Source organism: Propithecus coquereli, unplaced genomic scaffold (genome assembly GCF_000956105.1).
Source record: "Propithecus coquereli isolate 6110/MARCELLA unplaced genomic scaffold, Pcoq_1.0 Scaffold329, whole genome shotgun sequence".
NCBI classification, from domain to species: domain Eukaryota; kingdom Metazoa; phylum Chordata; class Mammalia; order Primates; family Indriidae; genus Propithecus; species Propithecus coquereli.
Window position 1 is genome coordinate 2100407 of NW_012148941.1, and position 10730 is coordinate 2111136.

The 10730-nt window shown below is 36.8% G+C and overlaps 1 protein-coding gene across 2 annotated transcripts in view; it reads left to right on the forward strand.

Moving 5' to 3' along the window:
• NHSL1 (NHS-like 1) overlaps positions 1-10730 on the forward strand; it is a 132574-nt gene that overhangs the window by 99709 nt on the left and 22135 nt on the right. For both annotated transcript variants that reach the window (XM_012650493.1, XM_012650492.1), the window contains exon 4: positions 9142-9334. In XM_012650493.1, coding sequence (XP_012505947.1) covers positions 9142-9334 — 193 coding nt within the window. The remainder of the gene's footprint in view (positions 1-9141; positions 9335-10730) is intronic.

The window sequence follows — 10730 nt, forward strand, 5'->3', positions numbered from 1 at the left end:
AAATGCGTAGGCTACAAATGATCTGACATCAAAAGAAGTATTTACTGTGAAAAGCATCTAATTTGCATTCAACAAATATTAAACATCCACTATGTGCTTAGGATAGAAACATTTTCCTAAAATGAGAATTGCTAATAAGGTAAAGGTTAAGGACACATAAATTAGAAAAGAGAACCTAGGGGACATCTGTTCTGGTTATTTATTCTGGCTAATTGTTCTAGGATAATTATTCTAATTATCCTAATGCAGAACACTTACCAAGTAGTACTCTACAATGTGTTTATAGTTTGAAGAAAGTCTTTTGCTAATGATATCCACATACATCCTTGATGTTCAAAGTGGTGATGTAGTATAGCAAAAAAAATATTGTTTAAAGTATTTCCAATTGTATATGTCTTGTATATATCATCTAACTAGTAAACACGATACATGGAAAAATGCTGTCAGCCCAGGAATTTAGAAATTCCAAAAAATAACCTTTTTATTCAACTGTAAAATCAAAGAGTAAGTTACTGCTTTTTGTTCTAGTCTTGACTTTTTTTTTCCTTCAGTTTTCAGTGTATACCAGGTACTACCAAAGAGGTTCTTGCAGATGAAGGGAGGTCAGTTATAGGTGCCAAAATACTTCCTGTGAGTTGATAGGGAATTTCTTTAACTGCCATCGTCGGGGGTTACATTTGATGGCATGCTCACTACATCTGGGAAATGTTCACAGAGGCCCCATTGTCTCAGCAGAAAGGATGTCAGTCACAAGTTACTCAATCTCTTGTATAAAATTCACCTCCAAAATTTTCCTCTCTATTTCCTGTTATTCTTTGAACTGGCATCTTGGGTTCTGATTTAGGCCTTGTTGATAGGAAATACTTAAATCGAAAGAGGACTTTGAAGAAAAGACAAGGGCCGTGGGCTTGGTCCTGTAACTGTAAACACAGGAGGCTTATTTAACATGACGCTGGAGAGCACAGGTTTGGGACAGCTTTTCACCTGTCCGAAGCTGGATGGCCTTGGCTAAGTTGCTTTCCTCTGGGAGCTTCACTTTCCTCGACTGTAAAGGGATATCAGCCACATGTCTGGTTTGCTCAGTTGAGCCCTGGTTGACAGCTGCTATTCTGTGTAATTATTAATTGCACCCCCATTCACTCCCAAAGGTGCTCTGGTTTTGATAATAAATTACACAGTTATCCTACCTCCCTTGGAGAGCTGTTGAGAAGCTGAAGTAAATTAGTGTTTGTGAAACCTCTTGCACAGTGCTTGGCACATAGTATATGCTCAAATGATGACGAGTATTATTAAACTGCCTTAGTTTTTCAAACCAGACTTCAAAGAAAATGACTCAATAGACAATGTCTGTTTTTATGAAAATTTGGCCACTCTCCCATTCATCCTGTCTTTTATTCCACCCACATAGAATTTCCTGCCCGAAGCGATGAATTTGAGAAGTTTCAGCAGCTACTAAAAAATTCTGATCGTCATGGCTATTACAGGTTATCTGTATGTCAAACTACCAGTGGTCATGCTGTTGCAAACTCGATAATAATCATGGAACACTTCAGAACGTAGAACTTTTTCACAAATTATATCTTGTTTTCCACAAGAACCCACATGAAGTAGATATTGTAATAGCTATTACTATCATTTTAATGATCCAAAAACAGAGGCTCAGAAATATGAAATTACTTTCTCAAGATCACATAGCTAGAAAGCATCAGGGAAGATATGAATGCAGGGCTTCTTGGAGTTCTTTTCTTTGTACCATGTTGGTTAAATAAATAAAAGGGCAAGATTACTAAAGGATCCAATTCCTTCCCATTATGCCTCTTATTCCATTTTTGGTTTGTCTGACATTCATTCACTCATTTTATTTTTCCAAAGAACATTTAAGTGCTGCTTGGTCTCAGAATACGGATACAGTCCCTGGCCTATAGTCTAGCTTATAGTCTAGAAAAGATGACTCTATATGCACTCATATGTTACTGGGTCTCTCCGTGTGAATAATTTCAGGACACAAAGGAGTCAGCGCTGGCTCTGTGTGCTCACTGCTCTGCAGTTATGGCACCAGGTTACTCTGTACCATTGCAGGCAAGGATGAGAAAATTGGGGTCTGTCATTCCCAGGCGTTATGCATGCAAACCAGTAGGGTGTCTCTGGTGATGTGCACCAGTTTCTCTTGCTGTACACATCCCACTACACTATAATGAGGCTCTATTCATGTCTGCCTTCTCTTCTAGATGAGAAGACAGCATCACTATCTTGTTGATCTCTGTGTTCCCAACTTGGAGCCAAGCACCTGGCACATGGAAAGGCTCAGGTGCCAGAGACTGTGTTCAGAGCTCTGTGTGAATATAGTCAATATTCACTGCAACCATGCGAGGTAGCTTTGATGATGCCCATATCACGGTTGAAGAAACTGTATCTTGGAGAGATTAGGACACTTGCTTAAGATCACATAGCTTTTAAATACTGAAACAGGATCTCTCTCTCTCTCTTAGAACACCTTTATTGAGGTATAGTGTATGTAAAATAACCTATACATATTTAAAGTATGCAACTTATAAGTTTTGACATATGTATACACATGAGATCATCACAACAATCAAGATAGTGATTACATCCATCACCCCCCAAAGTAAAACCAGGATTTAAATCCAGATCTATGACTCCAAAGCCTATATTTTTCTTCCAGTATTAAGTATATGGGAAAGAGAGCCTTTACTACAGCCCTTTCCTCCTGACCACTCTCTTATGGGGAGTTTTGAATTGTTGAGATAATACAAAGAACATCTTTCACAACCTAATTGTCCATCAATAAAAGAATCGATAAATAAATGTGGTACGGAGGCGGGGGTGGAATGTATACCCCAGTAAAATGAATGAATTATAGGCTCACACAACTATGTTGGATATGTCTTAGGAAGGTAATGGTAAGTCAAAAACACTACAAAGATAACGATACTATTTTTGTAAAAGTCAAAGCAAATCTAAACATATATTTAGACATATTTATACATACACACATATAACAAGAAGTAAAGAAATGATGAACATAAAATTCAGGCTAGTGGTTACCTCTGCGGAAGTGGGAAGATAGGATTGGGAGAGCACGGAAGTAGATGCAGGTTATTAGAAATATATTAGGTCATGGGTTGGGCAGTGAGTTCTTGAATATTATTATGTTACATATTTTGTATATATAATTTGTTATTCTAAAAAAGATGATTAAAAATAAGAAATTCATCAGTTTAAATTTTTATGTTCTAATTAACTATTTTCATTAATTTGAGCAATCACTTAAAATCCAAAATGTTTTCATTTTAATTCCATGCATAACAAAGTTTAGAGCTCTTGATAAAGGGACTAGGTTTGTTGCTGAAGGACTGAATAGGAAAGAATGAACAATTAAGGTTACTTAATAATGTGGATGTAGAAATCATCTCTTCACCAGCATAGAGTTGCTGGATGGGCCATGAACCGTGCTTCTGTGGATTCATTTCCACTATCCGCACTTTTCCTGTTGTCGTTGGCTCCAGGGCGGAAAGAGAAAGGAACATACAGAGAACAGAAATAAGTCAGAATCTCTTGTGTCTGAGTATACTGAAGGCAGAGGAAGCATATAGCCAAAAGAGACTGCAAAGCTTTGGCACCTTATAAAACTATTAGGGATTTTTTTTTTTTTTTTACCTCTGGAATTCTAAAATCTTTCCTGAACTATTAAGAATCTTGAAATCCAAGAGTCAACACAAGGGAGATTTATTTAATTCTCGGAGGAAAGACACCAAAGACTAGGTGTCCTCCTAGAAGGAATGAAATGTATGTTGGTGTCTTCTTAAATAGTGCTCTATGTAGTTTTATCTGTTCTCCATCTATTTTTTTGTAATAATTGCTAAATGAATGCTAAGTTTAGCTCTGGTTATAATTCAATTTTCTATTTTTTTTTTAAGAAAAACAAAGCAAATTAAAACAAAAAAGATGGGGCTAATCTGTTGTTTTGTAGTTAAGCCCACTTTTATATCACTTGGCTGTTCTGAGAAAGAGACCATATTTCATATGAGAAAGAGATCACATTTCAAGCCCTACTTCCCAGCTGGTGGGAGCTTGTCTAATTTCCAGGCAGGACCTAGTAGTCTCTAAAATGTACATCTCACAGCATCCAAAAGCCACAAAGCAACTGCGGGTGTTGCAGGTGATCTCCCTTCCTAATTGAGCAATTTGACACAAGGAATTATGGTTTCCCATGTTTCATTTGTGTCTCTCCATCCCTTCTAGGACCAGGGTATGGGGTATTGATGAACATTATTGATCAATTGACAGATCAGAACACTGCACTTAAATTCTGAAAACAAGGCAATTTTAAACTTAATATATATTTTTTAAAAGTAAGTCACTCTATATTAAGGGATTCCATTAACATGAAGCATTTCAGTGCTACATGGGTCATTCTTTTCTCTACACAGGGAGATTAAGTTGATCAAAATGTACCGCTAGTGAATGACAGGGCCGGGATGCCACTGTGTTCTTACTCCATCTACTATACCACACTACTGGCTTTTATGGATTTTCAAAAGATGTTGTTCTTATTTACAGATATTAAAGGAGATTTTATTTTTAGACCAGAGATTTTATTTTAGACTAATACTTTATCATAAATATTGCCAAGTTGTTATTTTACACTGTTTCACGGCAAAGACTTTGGGAGCAGATCTGGCTGCTAATCCCAGCTGCCCACTTGTGAACTTTCCAAAAGTAAAGTTAATTTACTCTCTGAGTCTCCATTTCCTTATTTATTTAACAAGATGAACACTGTGAAGATTAAATGAGATAACAATTTCTGTAAAAGCCTGCAACCCAGGACAGGGCGTATAGCAATCAGTTACTAAACAGTGACCCTCTTTAAGCTAAAATTGTGGAATAGTTTTGTATGTAATTCTGATTTAAAGCCTCAAGGAACTTACATTCTCATGGGAGAGACATGCAAGATACATAAAAAATATATACGTATACTATTTATGTGTACTAAAGAGGAAAAAGAAAGCAGGGAAGGGGGATATAAAATATTGGAAAGAAGCTGAAATTGAATAGGGTGAACAGGTAAGACTCAAAAAAAAGGGGACTTTTGAGTGAATACCTAAAGAAAAAGAAGGTGCTGCCTGTGTGGATGTCTAAAGGAAGAGCATTTCAGGTGGTGGGAATGGCACGTGCAAAGGCCCTGAGGTAGGAACATGCGTGGAATGTACAAAGTACACCATGGAGGATGGTGTGGCTGGAGTAGAATAAGTAAGGGCTAGAATAGTAGGAAATGCCATCAGAGAATAGTGGGCCACTTGGTAGATCTTGTAGGGTCTTGTAGATCATAGTACGAACTTTGGAGTGTTTGAGCAGAGAAGCAACATTGTCTGACTTATATTTTAAAAGGATGCCTTTGGCTGCTGTGTTGAGCATAGACTGTTGGAAGGGGAGTCGGGGAGTGTGGTCCATAAGGCAGAAGCACGGACATCAGTTCAGAGGCTAATGTAATAATGCAGAGCTTTACCTTATCCATCTTAATGGAGTCCTTATGCCATATTCTGCCATCGAGATGCAGGAGGTTTTCCCTGTGCTCCTGCTGTGTTTATAAACACTGGGAGGAACTGCAGTCATAATCATTCTGAGAGTCATCCCTCCCGGTGTTTTATTTTTCTTTAGTATTTATTAATAGATTGTGGTACTATGAACAGTCCCATTTGCATACAGCTTCATCGGTGCCCTGCTTGTCTGGGAAATTTTCTTGCAAGGGAAGGGAGCACTTTATGAAATGGATTCTCTGTCAGTTGTCATACTGGAGCCATCCCTAGTGATCATCCCATGGTAACCCAGCCTCCAGGGAATGCTGTTTCATCGGGAGAGTGATCGATTCTGACACTGTCAGTCAACTAAAAGAGAAGTAGGTTAGTGGGGCTGGTGAGCACCGTTGAGACGCTTACACACAGTAGATCGGAGCTGCACTCTGCTCCCTTGGCGGACGTCACATGGAAAGGGGAGCCCTCGCTACAGGAGGTAGACAGCTGTTCTCCATCAGCCTGAAAGCTTTACTTGTCTTTCTTTTAAATCTTTTTGGTTAGGATTTGTTCCTTACTGCCTTCAAAATTTATACTGTAATTCAAGGTTGCCTGAAAATTTACATCTATGTATATGTATCAGGAAATCGGAGTAATCTTCTAATTTACTAGATTGAGATTCAAGCCCAGCGTGGATCACACCTATAATCTCAGCACTTTGGGAGGCCAAGGTTGGAGGATCGTTTGAGGCCAGGAGTTCGAGACTAGCCTGGACAACATATCGGGACCCTGTCTCTACCAAAATTTTAAAAATAAGAAATTAGCTGGGTGTGGTGCCACGTGCCTATTGTCCTAGCTACTCAGGAGGCAGAGGCTGAAGGATCACTTGAGCCTAGGAGTTCGAGGTTGCAGTGAGCTATGATGGGCCACTTCATTCTAGCCTGTGACCTTGTTTCTAAAAAAATAAAATGATAAAAATTTTTAAAATGTATCAACATGCTAATTAAATATTTTTTAAAAAGATTCAAACTGAGCCATGTGACCTTTACACAAACTGCCATGAAATTCTTAAATAAAACTAATTGTAATTTACGTAAGTATATTTGTATGTGTACCTTAAGGGTAGAAAATATCTGTTATAAATCAAACTTAACAAGTGTTAACCGCAAAAAGGCTGGAAATAATTGATTTACATCAGTACAGCTTAGCTGCTACTGTTGACTCAAAAATTCCTTTGAGTGTCTTTCAAGGATCTGTGTGAGTTGTAACCATTTTAACCAGGATTAGATCAAATATGAGTGGATGTAGTACAATTTAGTATCATAAGACATCAGTAACATATGCTCAGTCTATAAATGGAGTATATTCATCAACTTAATTACAAACATATCAATTTTGCTTAGGTGGAAAAGAAACCAAATGATCATTTTATATATTTTATGTATTAAGAACATAAAATATGGGCCAGGTGTGGTGGCTCATACCTGTAATCCTAGCACTCTGGGAGATTGAGGCAGGAGGATTGCTTGAGCTCAGGAGCTCGAGACCAGCCTGAGCAAGAACGAGACCCCATCTCTTAAAAAGAAAAAAAAAGAACATAAAGTGAATATGTTGAGGTATCTAGTTATGATTTATTTTACATTTTTATTTCCATAGTGTCTTTATTATTGTTACTGTCCTTGCAATGGAAGAAGAAAATGGATACTTGTCAATTTATGCTTTTGCTTTTTTAAAGTCATATGAGCACCACCTTCATATCCATGATATTTAACAGTCATGGACACTTCCACATTTAGCAGCTCATTAGGTCCTAAGAATAACTCTGTGGATGCAGAAGGTAGGCAATATAGCCCATGTTACAGCAAAGAAAACATCAAGGTTTAGAAACACACTCAGATTTGGATTCTTAGTCTAGGGCCCTAGGCCCAACACCAGACTATTTTCATTGGCTCTTATGTAGTCTTTTTCAGATTTGGGGAGCTCTAGTAGTTGTAGAATGATTACAAATATTTTGCAGCAAGATGAATTCAGTGGCAATAAACAATGATGGCAGTGTTCCTGTTTGAGATTTCCAACCAATGCATTTCTGTATTTGTTACCTGTGTCCTCTGAGAAACTTGCATTGAATATAGAAAGACATCAAACCATGAGTTGTAAAGATAGATAAATCCTCACAAATATAATGTTAAATGAAAGAAACACATAGCAAAAGAAAACATTGTAATTCCCTTTATATGAATAGAAGGTTCAAATACAGACAAAACACAGCAGTGGTGTTAGAAGCCCAGATGGCAGTTATCCTGGTTTGGGGGTGTTTGAGATGTTGTATTGATCTGGGTGCTAGTTGCACCCAAAAGGTTTTCCTTTTGGGAAGGTTCACTGACTTCAGTAAAATTCTTTCTAAAAGCCTTATTTTCATAAGTGGTAGTTTAAATGCTTTAGCCTTGAAGAGCGGTTCTTATATCCTTATTGTATATTATAAACTATCATTTCCCTGCAAAAGTCAATTATCCTTTTTTGTTGTTGCTCTTAAGCACATTGCATCTATTTTGAATTCTTGGAGCTTCCTTGTCACGGAACCAATTGCCACGGAGCCAGGTGAAGTCCATCATAAAATGCTTGCCAGCATAACTTTCTTGTTTATACTTTTTTAGCACATTAACTGCCATGTGGGTTGTATTTAACTCACGCTGGTTTTGGGGCCCAGGGCCTGGTGAAGCATTTGTAACTCACACACCTTAGGAGCTGCAAGAACTATTTTTCAAGTTGCATATAACTCATGCATAGAAAACAATAAAAAATGACAAATTTTTCATTAAATTAGAAAGGATCGTTTTGTTTTCAAAGTTTTTATTCTATTTTCGTAATAAAACACCGTGGTCCCAAGGAAAAACATTTTTTTTCTAGTGTGGCAGTCAGTGTGTTAAGGTGTTTTAGGAAGAAAGCTTCTTCAAGAGCTCTTGAAGAAGAGCTCTTCGGTCAGGATGTTAATCTGTATCAAAACAGACACTGGTAGAAATGTTTTCATGAAATTCTGCTAAGGCTCAGAGCAGAGCTTTAGTCAGCTTCTTATAACTTAACAATTTCACACTGAATTTTTTCCCACATAAATGGTTTCAGAAGAGCACAGATAGTTGAACAATAATAGCTCCATCATTTTTGAAATGGCCTTTGAATCAGAGCCTAAAGGAAATATTAATAAGATTGAGGCTAGAAATTACTTTGAGCAGAACTAAATTTTAGTAAAAAGGGAAACTGATGGCCACAGCCATGATGTTTCTCTAGGTTTCTAATGTTAAACTAAATCCATAAGCTTTCTGACCACAGTACATAGAGGAAAAACAGGAAGAACTTCGAAGATCTTGCGGGTCAGCAAAACCTTTTGCTGTCCTCACATTTTCAGAGTAAGGCCAGTGCGAATCACATATATTATGGGTCATGTCCTAGAGGAGGAGCAAACCATCGCTTCTGTTCCTATATGGGTCCAGCTTTTTTTTTTTTTTTCAGCTTCCATTAAATCAATCTAATTTTTTAAAAATAAGAAATGTTTTTTTGAATGTTTCTGCCAGCTATTTATATGTTGTGGCTGCTACCTCTTTTTTCTCTGCAGTGTTCTTTCTCCTCATCAGAAGAAGAAAGATTTATTTCCATCAGGAGACCTAAAACACCAACCTCAAGTGACTTCTCTGACCTTAATACTCAGACGAACTGGACCAAGTCACTTCCACTGCCAACCCCAGAAGAGAAGATGCGACAGCAGGCCCAAACAGTCCAGGCTGATGTGGTTCCGATTAACATAACCGGTACGCTCTGCTAGGCAGACAGGTTCAGAATGTACTTGGGAGAATGACAAGCTTTTTGTTTGTTATATGTTCTTAGGATTTCATTTATACATCAAAGGTGAACAGCTGAGGTCTGGCTTCCTGCTCTTTGTTTAAGGAAGGGAATACTAAACTACATATGTGTGTGCATATGAAATATCTATTACTCGTTAGATTAGAAGACTATGTCACCAAAGGTTGGTGTCAAATGACTCGGTGGTCCAACTATTCATCTAAAGAGTGTTTTTTAATTAAATTGCTTTTTAATAAGCTTTTGATTACATAGAAACATCTTCTAAATGTGGTCCTGGTTAAGAAAAAAATTATGTATTTTTCTTCTAAAGGGTTACTTTAAGTAATATACATAGAAATGAAGAAATAATCATTTAGTGATGTTTCTGAATGATAGGTTTTCTTATTATTAAGTGGAAAAAAGGAAAAATCACTTAAAAATATCAAGTGAATTAATAATGACTATAAAAATGTTTTTTAGAAACTTAATAGGGTAATGAAATTATATTTTGATTTTCATAATTTGAATTCCATAATCTTCAAACAAAAATTCATTTCTTCTGAATATAACATGTTTAGAATATGTTACACTCTCTGGAATAGGGATATTAATTAGCAAGGTACATAAAGCTAAAAGATGATCTTTCACGAAATTAGAAGAGCTGTTAAAAAGACATCAAAATGTTCCTGCTTTGTCACCTCCATAGCCCATGACAAGCATGGGGAAGGTACAAAGTGCAAAAAGACGGGTTCAGAGTTAATAGCTTCAATCATTCAACTGTGTGCTCAATGGAAATAAATGACTAATAGTCGTCATTGACAATCAGTCCATACAAAGCAGGGCCCATAGGGCCAGAACCTAAAAAAATCAGGTGGCCAAAAAGGGTAAGTTTTCATAAACACCCAGGATGAAAACCAATAGCATTCTTGCTGTGCTTCTGAGGCTACTGCTTTTTGCCATGGCATTGGTGAGTTTGTAAGGGACTAATAACATTTTGATAGTTACTGAAGATTTTGTTTAAAACCTTATAGCATATTTAGAAATTACATTTAGCACTCATTTTGAATTATGTAGAAATTTAATAAACAAGTACATGAATGATTTTTAATTCAACATACCTTTTCCCACATTTATTTTACCTAAACCTTAAAAGAATAGCAGGGCATTTTAATTCTTTTTATTTTTCCAAAAAATATTGTCGATCTTTCCGAATGTATTTCTTATTTACCTAGATCACATTTAAAAATTTTTTTTAATTTGAAAATATTAATGAAGTACAAATGTCTCTGTTACATGGATACGTTGTATAAGGCTTAAATGGGAGCTTTTAGTGTGCCCATCACAGGAATAATGTTCGTTGTACCT